Source organism: Zingiber officinale, chromosome 2B, assembly GCF_018446385.1.
Source record: "Zingiber officinale cultivar Zhangliang chromosome 2B, Zo_v1.1, whole genome shotgun sequence".
In the NCBI taxonomy this organism is placed as follows: domain Eukaryota; kingdom Viridiplantae; phylum Streptophyta; class Magnoliopsida; order Zingiberales; family Zingiberaceae; genus Zingiber; species Zingiber officinale.
In genome coordinates this window covers 147,574,929-147,591,769 of record NC_055989.1, presented here as the reverse complement: position 1 = coordinate 147,591,769, position 16,841 = coordinate 147,574,929, and the positions used below count along the sequence as shown (strand labels likewise).

General features: G+C 33.1%; 1 protein-coding gene and 5 non-coding genes across 6 annotated transcripts; 5 read left to right on the top strand and 1 right to left on the bottom strand.

Annotated features, from left to right (window-relative positions):
* The first annotated feature begins 383 nt into the window (after positions 1 to 383).
* On the top strand, positions 384 to 455 carry TRNAQ-CUG. The gene has a single exon. It is a non-coding gene; the product is annotated as a tRNA-Gln (tRNA).
* A 194-nt stretch (positions 456 to 649) lies between these two features.
* Positions 650 to 721, top strand: TRNAQ-CUG. Its single transcript has one exon. It is a non-coding gene; the product is annotated as a tRNA-Gln (tRNA).
* A 184-nt stretch (positions 722 to 905) lies between these two features.
* On the top strand, positions 906 to 977 carry TRNAQ-CUG. The gene has a single exon. It is a non-coding gene; the product is annotated as a tRNA-Gln (tRNA).
* Positions 978 to 1,167: 190 nt separating this feature from the next.
* TRNAQ-CUG lies at positions 1,168 to 1,239 on the top strand. Its single transcript has one exon. It is a non-coding gene; the product is annotated as a tRNA-Gln (tRNA).
* Positions 1,240 to 5,236: 3,997 nt separating this feature from the next.
* On the top strand, positions 5,237 to 5,308 carry TRNAQ-CUG. Its single transcript has one exon. It is a non-coding gene; the product is annotated as a tRNA-Gln (tRNA).
* Positions 5,309 to 13,327: 8,019 nt separating this feature from the next.
* On the bottom strand, positions 13,328 to 15,009 carry LOC122049647 (exopolygalacturonase-like). The gene is made up of 6 exons (XM_042611002.1): positions 14,812 to 15,009; positions 14,603 to 14,743; positions 14,357 to 14,533; positions 14,003 to 14,292; positions 13,703 to 13,931; positions 13,328 to 13,619 (listed from the first exon to the last, which is right to left on the bottom strand). Exons 1-6 carry the CDS (start codon positions 14,941 to 14,943, stop codon positions 13,395 to 13,397), a joined length of 1,194 nt encoding a protein of 397 aa, XP_042466936.1. The 5' UTR covers positions 14,944 to 15,009; the 3' UTR covers positions 13,328 to 13,394.
* Between the last annotated feature and the right edge of the window lie 1,832 nt (positions 15,010 to 16,841).

Genomic DNA, 16,841 nt, shown 5'->3' with positions numbered 1-16,841 from the left:
TTTAAATATAAAATTGAATATCATCTTTTAGGAGGTTGAATGTAATCTTTCAGTTGCTAATTTAAGGACTATAACGTGTATTAAAATACGATCTACGAAGATACCTTACCTTTTTTATATTAGTATTTTTTTAATTTTTTATTAGTAAGAACCAATGCGATCTACGAAAATTAAAACTAGTAACTAATTTAACGTAGATGTGAAAATTTAAACTTTCTAGGCTACTAATGTTACGGACATATGAAAAATTAAAACTTTGATCTCTCCTGACCTCGCCTAGGCTGTGCTAGATAAAATATTTTAAAATATCTTTAATGATTTATCTGGTATGTAAAAATATTTTTATTTACAAATATATATGTGTAAAATAGCTTGTATACAATGGTCCCATGGTCTAGTGGTTAGGACATTGGACTCTGAATCCAGTAACCCGAGTTCAAATCTCGGTGGGACCTGATTTTAATATTTTTTCCTTCAAATAATAATACTTTTTTTATTCATATAATTTTATTTTGAAATAAAAAAAAATACCCCAGTAGGCCAGTACACATATTTTTTTTCAACTCTTTTACTTTTCCAATTATCTCTCAAATAAATATTTTAAAAAATAATAACTATATTATTATAAAACAATGTAACACCAATCAATGGTCCCATGGTCTAGTGGTTAGGACATTGGACTCTGAATCCAGTAACCCGAGTTCAAATCTCGGTGGGACCTATTTTTTTATTTTTTTCCCATTCAAATAATAATACTTTCCTTTTGTTTTATATAATTTTATTTTGAAATAAAAATACCAGCCAGTACACATATTTTTTTCAACTCTTTTACTTTTCCAATTATCTCTCAAATAAATATTTTAAAAAATAATAAAAGTATTATTCAAAAACAATGTAACAACTATGGTCCCATGGTCTAGTGGTTAGGACATTGGACTCTGAATCCAGTAACCCGAGTTCAAATCTCGGTGGGACCTATTTTTTTAGTTTTTTTTCCCTTCAAATAATAATACTTGCTTTTTGTTTTATATAATTTTATTTTGAAATAAAAAGACCGGCCAGTTCATATATTTTTTTCAACTCTTTTACTTTTCCAATTATCTCTCAAATAAATATTTTAAGAAATAATAAAAGAATTACCCAAAAATAATGTAATACCTATGTAATGGTCCCATGGTCTAGTGGTTAGGACATTGGACTCTGAATCCAGTAACCCGAGTTCAAGTCTCGGTGGGACCTATTTTTTTAATATTTTCCCTTTCAAATAATACTTTTTTTTTATTCATATAATTTTATTTTGAAATAAAAACACCACCCAGTACATATTTTTTTTCAACTCTTTTACTTTTCCAATTGTTTCTCTCAAATAAATATTTTCAGAAATACTAAAAGAGTCATTCAAAAATAATTTTATTTTTTTGATTCCATGAATATTGAAGAGGAAAAATAGAAATGCTATTTACAAAATCAATTTACATTAAATGAATCCCAAGACATTGAGGAACGAGTACTGAAAATTTCACTTTTAAAATTCATAATATTGTATTTTTATAAAGGAAATCCCCTAAACTCTTATTTTTAAATGGAGATGTTATATAAAATAAAAAATATATAAAAGTATAGTTTTAAAAGTTATTTTGTGTTCCGGATTTATCATCCTCATGGATGATGTGTCAAATAGAGCTCTTTTTTATTTTTTATTTTTTATTTTTTTATAAAAATATTTTAGTATTTGATAAATAATATATAAAATACATTATCTTCATATATAATGTAAAATATAAATAAAATTATTGGGAGATTTTTTTTATATAATGGAGAGATAAGTGATTTTCTTTTATCGTGACATTGATATGACTGAAAAAAATCTTCAATAATAATAACTCTTACCACTATGATCTAACCATCTATCTATTATCCAAAAAAAGTTATTATGCATCAATTTTATTTTAATATTTTTGTTATAAAATGATAAAGCTACAGTGAACAATTGTGATAATGCTTTTGTGAGCATCATTAGAGTTAACTAGCATTAACAAAAATGATTATCCTATAAACGAGTCTTGTCAACGTTACTGGTCGAATAGCATTTATTTTTATATATAATGCCATAGTTAACAAAAATAACCCAAAAATTTTCATTGTGCAATCACCACAATCAACAAACTCAAAAGGATTCCAAGATTTTCTTTAGAATGAAAGCACCTTTTAATTGAGAAATAAAGCGATAAAATTATGGATGCATGATCTAAACATCTCAAAATGACATAAAACGAGTTCCTCTGTATTCATATCGATCTCCTGATTATAATAATGACCTCAAACAATTTTTTCACTCAATATTTTGAGGTTCATAAATTTTTTTTTATCAACAATTAAAATTTTCATTTCCGAAAATTTAAAAACCTCAAAATATTAGGTGAGAAAATTATTTCGTGTCGTCATTGTGATCAAAAGATCGATACAAATGTATAGAAATTTGTTCTATGTCATTCCGATTTCTATAGGTCTAGTTTTTATTTTTTTTTAAGATTTTATTTAGAATTTTTAAAGATTTAAATTTTGGGATGAACTTCAAAATTCCTCCCAAATCTCTATTTTTTTTTAATTGAGGAATAAAGCGATAAAAATATGGATGTATGACCTAAACACCTCGGAATGACACGAAACGAGTTCTTATGCGTTCGTATCGATCTCCTGATCGCAATGATGATCTTAAACATTTTTTTCACTCAATATTTTGAGGTTCATAAATTTTTTTTATCAACAATTAAGATTTTCATTTCCAAATATTTAAAAACCTCAAAATATTAGGTGAAAAAATTATTTCCTATCATCATTATGATCAAAAAATAAATACGACGCATAAAAATTTGTTCCATGTCATTCTGAGCTCTAAATATCTAGTTTTTATTTTTTGAAAGATTTTATTTAGAATTTTTAAATATTTAAATTTTGGGACGAACTTTTTAGTTCATCCCAGATCTGGAACGAACTTCAAAGTTCGTCCCAAATCTCTATTTTTTTAATTGAGGAATAAATCGATACAAATACGGATGCATGACCTAAACACCTCAGAATGACACGAAATGAGTTCCTATGCGTTCGTATCGATCTCCTGATCGCAATGATGACCTCAAACATTTTTTCACCTAATATTTTGAGGTTCATAATTTTTTTTATCAACAATTAAAATTTTCATTTCTGAAAAAACCCTCAAAATATTAGGTGAAAAAATTATTTCGTGTCATCATTGTGATTAAAAGATAGATACGAACGCATAAAAATTTGTTCCATGTCATTCCGAGCTCTATATGTCAAGTTTTTATTTTTTGAAATATTTTATTTAGAACTTTTAAATATTTTAATTTTGGGATGAACATTTTAGTTCGTCCCAGATCTTCTTTTCTCAAATGTCAAAGTTCGTCCCAAATCTCTATTTTTTTAATTGAGGAATAAAGCGATAAAAATACAGATGCATGACTTAAATATCTCAGAATGACACAAAAAAGTTCCTATGCGTTCCTATGATCTCAAACATTTTTTCACTCAATATTTCGAGGTTCATAAATTTTTTTATCAACAATTAAAATTTTTATTTTCGAAAATTGGAAAACCTCAAAATATTAGGTGAAAAAATTATTTCGTGTCATCATTGTGATAAGAAGATTGATACGAACGCATAGGAACTCGTTCCGTGTGATTCCGAGGTCTTTAACTCATGAATCCACATTTTTGTCACATTTTTTCTGATTTAAAAAAAAATAAATAAAATTTGGGACGAACTATGAAATTCATTCCTAATCTGGGACGAACTGTGAAGTTCGTCCCAGATATAGTTTTCCTTAAACTAGGATAAAGAAAATTTACTCTATGTTTGCGACAAATTTTTTTTTTGTCGCAAACATAGTAAAATTTCCAACGAATTTCATATTTCTCCTAAATTTGCACAAAATTTGCGACAAAAGAATGTTTGTTGCTATTTTCTCATAATTTTATTTCGTTGTTGTTTCCGTTGCTAATTAGCGACGATTTAGTTATTCGTTGCTAAATTCGTGATAAATTTACAACGAAAATTATTTGTTGTAAATTTTCATCCCTAAAAAATTATTTTTGTAGTATGTGAAAAACATAAAGAACGACGGAAGAATGGTCTCGTTTAACTTAATTTTTAGGTTAAATCATAGTGATTTAATAGATTGATTTCGTTGGTCAATTGATTACTAACCTTAAAATTGTGAATAGAATCATCCGAAATCGATCGGTCAACTAATTTCCTAATCGATTGAGAATTTTTTTCAATTAATTAAAAATCTTAAGTCATCATAAAATTATACTGTTAATTGATTAAAAAATTTTCTTAATCGATTAATAAATAAAATCATGATATATTCGATTAAAATACGTTAAATTGAAATCTAATGGATTAAATAATCTTAACTAAAAAAATTAGACTCGATAATGTCGAGTCTGGGATGATCGACCTGATTTTACGAAAAATTCCCACCGACCATCAAAATAAATTAGGAAGCGCTTACAATGGACAGCACAGGAACCCAATATCCTTTAGTTAAGTACTCAATTTGGAAGAAAAATTTCTACAAATTCACTATAACTGAGACTCGAATAATAAATATTTGGATAACAATTTGAATACCTTAGTATAGCTCCGGGGGCGATTAAATAATCTTAACTATCAACTAACGACTGTGTCAATTAATCGATTAAATTACCTTCTTACGTGTACTGCAATCCATGCATGCGGAAATTGATTATTGAATTTCATATAATTTGAATTAAATAATAATTAAATTATAGAATTGCTTTAAGTTTTTTAAGGATGAGTTTATATACGATTCTATAATTAAAGTTTTTAAATTGATTATGGTATTAAGGTAAACTTAATCGATTGTTGTCGTATGATATCAATCGATTAATAAATTTAATTTTATATTTAACACGGTAAAATTTTATTATGGTATTAAGGTAAAATTTTATTATTTAATTGATATTATATTTTTTATTATTTAATATATATATTATTTAAATTAATAATTCATTAAATGAATAAATAGTTAATTTATATAATTAATTATACTATGTAATTTTATTTTGAAATAAAAATACCACCCAGCATTTTTTTTTCAACTCTTTTACTTTTCCAATTATCTCTCAAATAAATATTTTAAGAAAATACTAAAAGAATTATTTAAGAATAATGTACCAGCTGTACAATGGTCCCATGGTCTAGTGGTTAGGACATTGGACTCTGAATCCAGTAACCCGAGTTCAAATCTCGGTGGGACCTGTTTTTAATATTTTCGCTTCAAATAATAATCCTTTTTTTTATTCATATAATTTTATTTTGAAATAAAAACACCACCCAGTACATTTTTTTTTTCAACTCTTTTACTTTTCCAATTGTTTCTCTCAAATAAATATTTTCAGAAATACTAAAAGAGTCATTCAAAAATAATTTTATTTTTTTGATTCAATGAATATTGAAGAGGAAAAATAGAAATCCTATTTACAAAATCAATTTTCATTAAATGAATCCCAAGACATTGAGGAACGAGTACTGAAAATTTCACTTTTAAAATTCATAATATTGTATTTTTATAAAGGAAATCCCCTAAACTCTTATTTTTAAATGGAGATGTTATATAAAATAAAAAATATATAAAAGTATAGTTTTAAAAGTTATTTTGTGTTCCGGATTTATCATCCTCATGGATGATGTGTCAAATAGAGCTCTTTTTTATTTTTTATTTTTTTATAAAAATATTTTAGTATTTGATAAATAATATATAAAATACATTATCTTCATATATAATGTAAAATATAAATAAAATTATTGGGAGATTTTTTTTATATAATGGAGAGATAAGTGATTTTCTTTTATCGTGACATTGATATGACTGGAAAAAATCTTCAATAATAATAACTCTTATCACTATGATCTAACCATCTATCTATTATCCAAAAAAAAGTTATTATGCAATTTTATTTTAATATTTTTGTTATAAAATGATAAAGCTACAGTGAACAATTGTGATAATGCTTTTGTGAGCATCATTAGAGTTATCTAGCATTAACAAAAATGATTATCCTATAAACGAGTCTTGTCAACGTCACTAGTCGAATAGCATTTATTTTTATATATAATGCCATAGTTAACAAAAATAACCCAAAAATTTTCATTGTGCAATCACCACAATCAACAAACTCAAAAGGACTCCAAGATTTTCTTTAGAATGAAAGCACGTTTTTTTTTTCAATTTAATAAAATCAAATAACATAATAAGGGCGACTAAGTGACAACCACCACTTCATTACATGAAACTTGACACCTCAACTCTTTAACTTTAGAAATCCTTTCCACAACCTTAATCTTCATCGAAAGTTCGGTTGCAACTAAAAATTCACCTAACCATTCAAACTATATGCTTCTTCTTTGCCTCAAGAATTAACATATAGTATTAGAGAATTAACAAATAGTATTAAAGTCAATACTCTATTTTATCGTTTTGTATCGAGTTTTACTTTGATGTTTATTTCTATATATTAAATCAAGTTTTTTTTTAGTATAATATAATTTTTTATCGTTAAAAGTTATAAAAAAATTAGGATAGATTTGTTTTCTAAGTTTTTCATATTTATGTGAAAAACACGAAGAACGACGGAAGAATGGTCTCGTTTAACCTAATTTTTAGGTCAAGTTGTGATGATTTAATCGATTGGCTTCGTCGGCCAATCGAATATTACCAAACTTAAAATTATGAATAGAATCATTCAAAATCGATCGGTCAATTAATTAAAATTTTCCTAATCGATTAAGAATTTTTTTCAATCTATTGAAAGCCATGATAAAATCTTAATCGATTAAAATTTTTTCTTAATCGACTAATAGATTTAAATCATAACAGATTCGATTAGAATCAATCAACTAATCGATTAGTACATTAGAATTGAAGTTTAATCGATTAAATAATCTTAAATTAATGGTAATTCCAGTTAGTATCATTGACTATCCCTGATAACCGGTTTGATCCCACGGAAGTTTTCTACCGACCATCAGGATAAATCGGGAAGCACACTCATGTTAACGAATCATGACACTTGTAGCTCATTATGATTTGGAGCTACATTAATTGGACGTAAAGACTGCATTCCTCAATGGAGATATAGAGGAGTCTATATATGTATGGTGCAACTAGAGAATTTTGAGTCTAAGGACTCAAAGTACCTAGTATGTAGATTAAAGAAGTCCATTTATGATTTAAAACATGCATCTTATTAGTAGTACTAGAAATTTGATCAAGTGATTAACTCATTTGGATTTAAAGAGAACCCGTTGATCAGTGCATATATGTTAAGTTCAGTGAGAGCAAGTTTATTATACTTGTTTTGTACGTGGATGATATATTACTTGTGAGCAATAATAAAAGTTTCCTGCATCAAACTAAGTCATTTCAATCTAGTAATTTTGAAATGAAAAATTTTGGTGAAGTATCATTTGTTTTAGGTATACAGATTTATCATGATCGTTTAAGAGACATTCTTGGAGGAGAATATTAGATTAAGTCTAGGGGAGGTATATTTTTTACATATTAATTATTTTAATATTGTATATTTATTAATTGCATTGCATGTTTATTAATTGTAATTATTTTACTATTTTTTTAACCCTAACTTAACTTGGGTTGATCACATTAAAAAGGAAGAGATTATAAGTACCCTGTGTTGGTTTTGATGTGATCTACCAAGTCAAGTTAGACTCTGCGTTATTTGATGTCTTGCGTTTGAGTGTGCAGAGACTTAGGAACGCAAGAAGTTAAGCAGCTGTCCAGGCGAGAAGGATGATACAGGAATCTAGTCGACGAGCTCGGTGCATCCGAGGGACGAAAAATTGTAGAAGAGTGCACCGGTGGAGAGAGAAGGATGCGCGTGGCGCTTCCGAGGGACGAGAAGTTGAGTAGAATCCTTCTCGAGAAGAAGGTCAAAGTTAGATTTGGGTGAGCTCAATTCTGGAAGGTCAGAGCATCACCTAAGCGACCGGAGCAGAAGGCCAGAAAAAGAGTCAACTCTGAAGTTGACACTTCTCCGGGCACTTAGACTCGGAGTTGGAGTGCCCAGAGCTGGTCCGGGCACCCGAACCAGTTTCGTGTCGAAAGGGATCCTCGATACAGTAGATTAACTTTGGGTCCACATCAGTAACTGTCCGGGCGCTCGGAGTGAGTCCCGGTGCCCAGGAAAGGATAAATTTTTATCACTTCGTCGTTGCACAGCCGTTGCATGGAGATAGAATTTGCCGCGCTGGGTGCCCGGACCACTCCACCACGTCAGTAAACAGTCACTTTGACCAGTGAGCCTATAAAAGGAGTCTTGATGCTCTTCATTTGAACAACATGTTTTGTATTCGAGTTATTTCACTCTGTTCTTCAAAGTCTGAGTTGTCAACGTCTTGTACGAGACTTCTCTATCTCCGACTTGTGTCAAAGAAGGAGTCGATTAGTTGAACTTCATTTGCCTTGGATTAGCAACCTCCCCGATTGCAAACTAAGTAAATCATTTGTGTCTTGTAATTATTTTATGCATTTAGTTTGGTTTATTAAAGTATTTTTCTAATTTAAAGTTGAAAGTTTTAGAAAGGGTATATTTAAATTTTCAAGGCAATTCACCTCCTCTTGCCGGCCGCACGGGACCTACACATTTTATTTTGATTATTGTACATACTTAAAGTTTAAAACATTTATGGGATTTTATTTGTTCGTTGGACACTTTGAAATACAATATCATAATTTACTGTTGTAGTTTAGCATATAATATTTGCAAATATGATCAGACTCTTTTGGGTCACTTAGGACCAGTTGACAATTGACATGTATTGATTATATTTCATGTAATTTCCACTCTACACATCCACATCTTGATCTATGATATTAATGCCACTGGTGTTATGATTACTGTTGGGGCTTGTTATGATCATATACAATAGCTATGACCTCTTTATTCCTATACCAATGAAGTTAAAGGACTAGATTATTTACATGAGTATCTTGTACCCATAAAATATCATATCAATTAAAGTTACATTTATGCGTCGTCTATAATCACATATAGCCCAAGTGGGAGATTATTGGATTTAATATCTTCTAAGGTGGGCTCACATGTGATTTAAGAGACTTGCGATACCGAAACCCATTAAGTGATCTAACTTAAAGTTATTGAGTTTCGGATTATTGGATATAAGTTTAATGTGTAGAACCCTTTAGCCCAATCCGTTATTATCTATGAGCTAATAATAGATTGGATTCCTATATAAAGGGGAGGTCTCCAAGGGTTTAGAGAATTATCATGACATAGTTTCTTGTTCCCTACTGATAAGAAATTTTTCAGCACCATTATCCCCTAAGCCCCTTAGAAGATCCTTTTCGTTTGCTTCCGCTTCTTCTTCTTCTTCCTCAAGATCTTCTAGACAACGTTAAAGTACAAATACATGACTCTTTAATCAAGTTCTTTATCATGCTTTTGTATTACTTTATTATGTCATGTTTTACGTTGAAACTAGATCTTCTTGTTCTTATTTTTTCGTATTTAAATTCTTATTTTAGTTATTTAAAATTCATGTGGCTTAGATTTTATAAGAATTAACAAAAGTAGTATGAGGGAATTATCGAGTTGATACAAGGTCATCGCCCGTGCCAATGTTCGAGCTTGAAATGGTCACACTAGAATTGCTCTCAAGGTGTATACCTGATCTCGCTTCCCTGAAAGTTATTGAAATTCATCAAAGCTACACGGAAGAACTTGCTATTGATCGACGTTATATCCTTAACAATAGTGTTGTTTGTGTACTCAAAGTGGAGTGACTGCGAGCATACATGAATTAAGACTCATGAAACAGAAAAATTAAGCCAATACAACAAGCATACAGTGTTGTTTTTGTAAAAATTTATATTTTTATGAAAAAATATTATGTTCTATATTACAAGAAACTTTTTTGATTTTTTTTATTGTAATCTGATTTATTCTAAATTATTTACTGAAAACAATGCTTTTATAATTAAAAATTATCAAGACATTATTTTTAAAATTTTTAATTTTTTATGGATAAACATTAAATTTTATATATTTAGAAAAATTATCATGATTTTTAGAAATTAGATTCTACTTTTAAAGTATTTAACTTCAAAAATTATTATTTTTATTAAAATATTAATACTGGTCAAAATAAATATTTATTTGTAATGAAATTTTTTATTCTGATCTTTCTATTTCTATTTGACTATAAGAAAAACTTTTAGTATTTTTTTAAAATATAAAAATAATTTTTAAATTATTTTTGTCAAATCATCAAACTTATTCACTGCTTCATTCAACCTTAGATAGTTTTTTTTCAGATTTTTTTCGCTACTTACCCTTAGTTTTTTTTATGTGATCAAAGGGGGAGAGAGAATAAGTTAAGGGGAGGTAATTATGTAATATTTGGCAAAATTTTGATTGTACTTATTGTTGGAGATTTGTGAATGGAGAAGAGGTGGAAGAGGCATGGAGCTCCATTATGAATGAGACTTTAGTTCCACATTGGGAGCTCTAAGGCAAATAAGTTGGTTTATATTGATTCACATGCGTTAAGGATGTGAACAAATGTATAGGGAGAGACTCTCTCTCATGTGTGGGTGCGAAGGAGAGGGGGCACTATGCGTTGATTGTACTGAACTATGTTGACTCGTGTGCGGACATGATTTGCGTGTGTCGAACCAGTCGGGGCAAAATTTGCCTAAACGAAACAACCAACATTTTACCACGTAAACCTTTTTGTTGCCTATGTAACGGATGCATTAAAGAAAGATTAATGCAGCCGAGTGAAACGTTGGCGTTACACAGCTGGCAAATAGTGATAATTAAACGATCATTCACACTGCCATTGGTCTAAGCTCCTATATAAGGAGGTTACGATCACAGGCAAAAGGTTACACACATAGACAAGCAACAGAAGCTCTTCGCCTACATTCCCTCCTCCTCTGTCGTGAAACTTTTGCTCGGTAGAATGCCCGTGATAATTCAGGTACCACTCAGTTCGCCGTGACCATCAGTGCTTGGGGAATCATGGTTCACCGTTGTATCCTGGGAAACAAACGTCTTGAGAAAGCCTCGAAGCATAGCCGGATGTGGGGCAAATCTGTTTCAAGAAACTACATTTATTGTAGGCCTCAGTTTGCTTGGCTCTAGATCGGTCGCTTTGCACAGCTATTCACCCGCCCGATCGCTTGGAAGCGTGCTCGTCCGGTCGCTTTCTAGTCTTCACCCGACCGGCCTCTAACTCGCCCGGTTGGTCAGCTCGCTCGGCGTCCTAGCCCGGCTGACTTCCAGCTCACGCGACCTCTTCGCCCGGTTGGCCTCCAGTTCGTTTGGTCGCTCGGTTGGTCGCTCTGCTAATATGCTCGACCGACATTCAACTCACTCGGTCTCTCTGCTCACCCGACTGGCTATAAGCTCGCTCGGTCACTATGCTCGGCAGCTAATTCGATTGGTCAGAGCTATTTCGCTTGGTCGGTAACTAATTCGCTTGGAAACTAATTTGCTCAGTTGGCAGCTATTTTGCTGGTCGGCCTCTTCGCTCGGTCAGCCTTAAACTTCGCTTGGTCAACCTAAGCCTCTACTTTCAGTTAGCCATAGCCTATTTCACCCGATCGACCACTGTGAAGCCTGCATTCGACACTTGGCAGACACCAACCCCTGCTGGCAGTCTGAGATTATTAGCTCAGGTCATTTCAACAGATAAGTGAATTTAATTCAGTGTATTTAAATTCATCTAATACCCTGTAAATCTCAGGCAACAGATTATTTTTTGGTAACATTTATTGTAAATTTGTTACTTGTAATAAATTCAATAAATTGCAAACTTATATTCTTAAATAGTTTTATTGTTTTATTTACCCTAACTTAAATTGGGTTGATGCACATTAAAAAGGGAGAGATTATAAGTACCCTGGGTTAGTTTTGATATGGTCAACCGGGTTAAGTTAGGTCCTGCGATTTTGATGTCTTATGTTTGAGTGTGCAGGAACTTAGGAACACAGGAAAAGCGGAAGACGGGACTAGCGAGAATGACGACACGGATAGGGAGCCAACGGACTTAGTGTATCCGAGGGACGAGAAGCTGCGGAAGAGTATACTGGTGCACGAGAATGATGTGTGCGACATTCGAGGGATGAGAAGCCGGGGAGGAAGCTTGTTTGAGGAGAATATCATAGTTGGATTCGGATAAACTCAACTATGGATGATCAGATGATCGCTTAAGTGAGCACAAGGAGGAGTCAACCTTTTGAAGGTTAACTAGAAGGACTGAAGGTGCCTCTAAGCGACCTGGAGGTGCTCTCGTGCCTCCTGTTGGAGGTGCCCTGGACGAAGCTAAAGACGCCCTCAAGGTGATGGAAGGCGCCCTCGTGCCTATTTGAAGGATACACCCTGAAACAGATTGGAGGCACCCTTAAGGAAACTGAAGGCGCCCTTAAACGCAGAAAGTCGTTGGTTAACCGTTGGCTGACCGTTGAAGTGTGGATAACATTTTATCCACTTGAAGGCGCCCTAGAATGCTTTGGAGACGCCTCCAACCAACAATAACTTTTTTCAAGAGCCTATAAAAGCCCCCTGGATTTAGAAATTAATCAACAACTTCTGTAATCAATTCCTAGTTATTTTCTGAGTTTTTTCAAAGAGTGTAAGAAGTTTTTCTGCTTATAACGAAGAAGATTCTTTTAGTGCTTTCATTATTTTGTATTAACAACTAACTAAATTATAACGAAGTAAACTCTAGTCTTCTTACTTATTTTTAAATTATTTCTTTAATATTAATTTTTGCTTTAATTAATTGTCTATCTTACTAAGTTTGAAAAGTAAGCAAAAAATTCTAACCACTTGTAGGGCACAGGAACTACACAATGTTCTTAAACTTTGACGTCTCTTGATTGCACATGAGAAGCCCCTTACAAATACATAAAGAAAGTGTCCAATGATTTACATTCATGCAAATAAAGTAAATTTTACACAAACACTGATGACAACACTACCAGTGCTAGTCGAATACATCACAAAAAACTGAAAAAATTTCAACGCGCAAGCACCACAATGGACAAACTCACAACGATCGCAAAGATTTTCTTTAGAATGAAAGCACTTTTTTTTTTTTCAATTTAATCAAAATCAAATAACATAATAAGGGTGACTAAGTGAAAGCCACCACTTCATTACAATGAAACTTCATACATCAACTCTTTAACTTTAGAAATCCTTTGCCAAAACCTTAATCTTTGTCCAGCAAAGCATGGCTGCAACTAAAAATGCACCTAATCATTCAAACTATATGAGCTTCTTCTCCTTATTTGTCATCAATTGCAAGGAGTAGGATTGACTTGGCCAGAATAGACTGCTCGAGCATTAAGACAAACAGACCCTGCACTCTGTGTGCCAGAACTTTGGAGGTTAACATTCTCAAGTTTAAGCCCTTGGCACGGAAACCCTTTGCTGCATTTTAGTGTTATTGCCTCCTTATATTGCGCTGTTCCCCGAATGTCCTTGAACGTGATGTCTTTTAGTTGCACACGAGAAGACACCTATCAAAATGTGCACAAAAAAAGTATCCTAGTGATTCAATGAAGCTAGCTGCAATGGTCTACATATAGCCATTTATACAAACCGAGTTGTCGCAATTTGAATAGGGGCAGTAAGTTTGGTCGACGATGATGGGATTTCCAACATTCTTCATGATGAGATTTGCAAAGGTAATGTTTTGAGCTGTAGTTTGAATAGGCGAGTTAGCCCAAGTCTTGATACGAACTCCCATTAATGTTCCAATGAAGGTGCTATCTCTCACAAGGATATTTCCGACATCCTTCTCGGTGTTATACCTTCCTAAGCTCCCAACACTATTACAAAGAAGAAGCAGTATGAGTGAATTATCGAATCGAACACACATAGTTTGTATGTGGAAGTTAACCTGATGCCATGGCCAGGACCACAATTGATCCCGCTAACTGTGACAAAAGAGTTGCCTTGTCCAATGGAGACACAGTCGTCGCCGGTGCCGATGTTCGAGCTCGAAATGGTCACACCGGAATTGCCTTCGAGGTGAATGCCATCGGTGTTGGGGCTATTGGCAGGGGCCTTGATGGTGATCCCACTGCCTTTAAAGTTATTGCAATTCATCAAAGCTACATGGAAGAACTTGCTATTCATGGACGTTATATCCTTGACGAAAGTGTTGTTTGTGGTCACAAAGCTGAGTGACTGCAAGCATAAAGGAATTGAGACTCGTGAAACTGAAAATTTTAGACAGCAATCGAAGGAATACCGTTGGCAGAGGAGTGCAGTCCTTTTGCTTGGGGCAGTTGTTGAGTGGCCAAGAGACTGCTCCTTGGCCATCGAAGGTCCCTCCGCCGGTCAAGGTCAAGCGATCGACATGCGAAAACGCCACCCAACCATGGGTCTGTTTGTATTTGTTCAAGTCTGTCGACGCCTTCACTGTTCCCTGCATTCATAAACGGAGCAGTGATGAAGAAAGAGTGTGACTGTCGTGCTCGATGAGATATGAGCTTGCCTGGAACTGGAATGTCAAGTCCTGGACGCCTGGGCAAGGGCCTCTGAATTCGACAGGGTTGAGGAAGTATGTCCCGACAGGTACCAAGACCTTGGCCTGTCCAGAGGAGTTGCAGGCTTCCTTCCATGCGGCCAAAAATGCCTGCATCATGAGCCAGGCAAAACGAGTCAGGCAAAACCTCAAACAGGTGATGAGCAGAGACTCCGAACCTGGCTGTCATCGGTGGTGCCGTCGGCCTTGGCGCCGAAATCCATGACATTGTACGTTCCGCTCGCGCTCGCCGGTGCAACGCCGCGGCACAGGAAGCAGAGGAAGATGACCAGCTTCATCTTCATTGCCATCTCCAATGATTTCTTCTTTAATTCTTTTTTTTTTCACTTTTTTATTTTTTATATATTTTTTTGCGTGAAATATCTGGAATTGCTTTATTGATCGAAATGAGAGTTGATGTTGTGATGAAAAGGATCGATGGGAAGCGATTTTTATACTGCACTCTGATCGCCAAAAATAGCGAGGGAGCTCCTTGATCCTTGATTATCGCTAGCCCTTGCATTGCCATCACGCCACGAAGAACTTAACGAAATGGTTTACTATTTAATTATTAGTTTGAGAATTTTGGATCATCGATCATGCTTTAAGTAATGTACTAATTCATTAATTTTAGTTCAGGTTTCTTATAGCTAATTATAATTGAAACAATTAGGAAATCATGATTAAGAAGTTTATCTTTTTCTCCACGTCATGCTTATCCTAATTTTAATATTATCAAAGTAATTCAAGATTTGTATGGCGGAGAGGTTTATAGATGCTATTGCAAGGAAATTAGTTTCCTATTGTTAGTGTGGATTGTTATTGTGGAGGAGTTTATAGTGCTATCGCAAGAAAATTTGAGCAGGGGTTTGAAGGAGAGTTACGAAGTAACGGTAAAATTATTATAATATAATTTAAAGGTATGATAAAATTATTATAATATAATTTAAAGGTTATGAGTTTAAATTTCAAAAATAACCTTTTGTAAAATAGAATAAAATTATGTATAGTTCATCCTTCTCAAAACCTTACATTAAACTGTCAATTTAATGTTGAGGATGTTAGAAAATTAATTTTGGTGACCATTAGGGATAAGATGACTATTTCATAAGTAGATCATCGTAAATTAATTTTTCGAGTGAATGAGAAATTAATGTCTAATGAAGACTTGGTCCAATATGATCGGACGAAAGTTTAATTCCCATATGAGTTGGATTCATGGATGAACATTAACTCGAGTATGTGAAACTATTGAGGGTATAAAATTATAATTAATTTTGTTGATTAATTAATTGATTAATTAAAAGATTAATCAATGTGATATTAATTAATTGATTAATTAATATTTATGATAAATTAAATAAATAGTTAATTAAATTAATTAATTATAATGAAAAAGTTTAAGTGAAAAGGTTTAGACACATCTTATATCCTTTCACCTCTTAGAATAAACCTTTCACCTTTTGAGAGTATAACCTTTCATCCCTATAAAATAAACTTCATTCCTTCCACTCAACTCACTCAATTCTCAAGTTGTGAATTCTTCTTCTGGGTTCTCTTCTCTCTCTCCTCTCTTAAGAGTTTCAAGACTTCGAAAGTTCGACAGGGCTCAAAATTTGGAGTACTTTCGAGACACAAGTCGTTGTATCTTGGGAGACAATTGCTATTAAACCGTAAGCACTTGGGCGGGGGCAATATCGTCTTAAGGAAAGAAGGTCTAGCCTTCACCATGACCATAATACTCTTATCCTTAGGGATAAGTTTACCCAAAAACGGTTGTGTCAATATCCGAAGGGATAACTCGACGACTGACGAAATTAGGTCGGTAACGACAATACCAAGAAGCAAGGATGGAGCTAGGAATTTCATATCGAGAGGGCGAAATGTATGTGTTTATGTTGAGGAGAGGCGACTATGTTGTTGCCTCCCATTCACCTCTCTTTCACCCTTTATTCATATACCTCATACATTTCTTAAACACAAAATTTGAGGGGGGGGGGAGGGGGGGGGAGCGGGGGCCAAGAAGGGTATGCCTCTTACCCGAAGGGGCACTTTGATAACCAAAATGACATGTCGAGAGTATAAATGAGATAAGGTCCACTTCGTCATATCGAACTCCACCAGTTAGAGTCATCGACTCATCGTCGAGATGACTAACCGAGCTCAACTATTAGATCTCAACACCGAAAATCCAGTAAATCTCACTCCT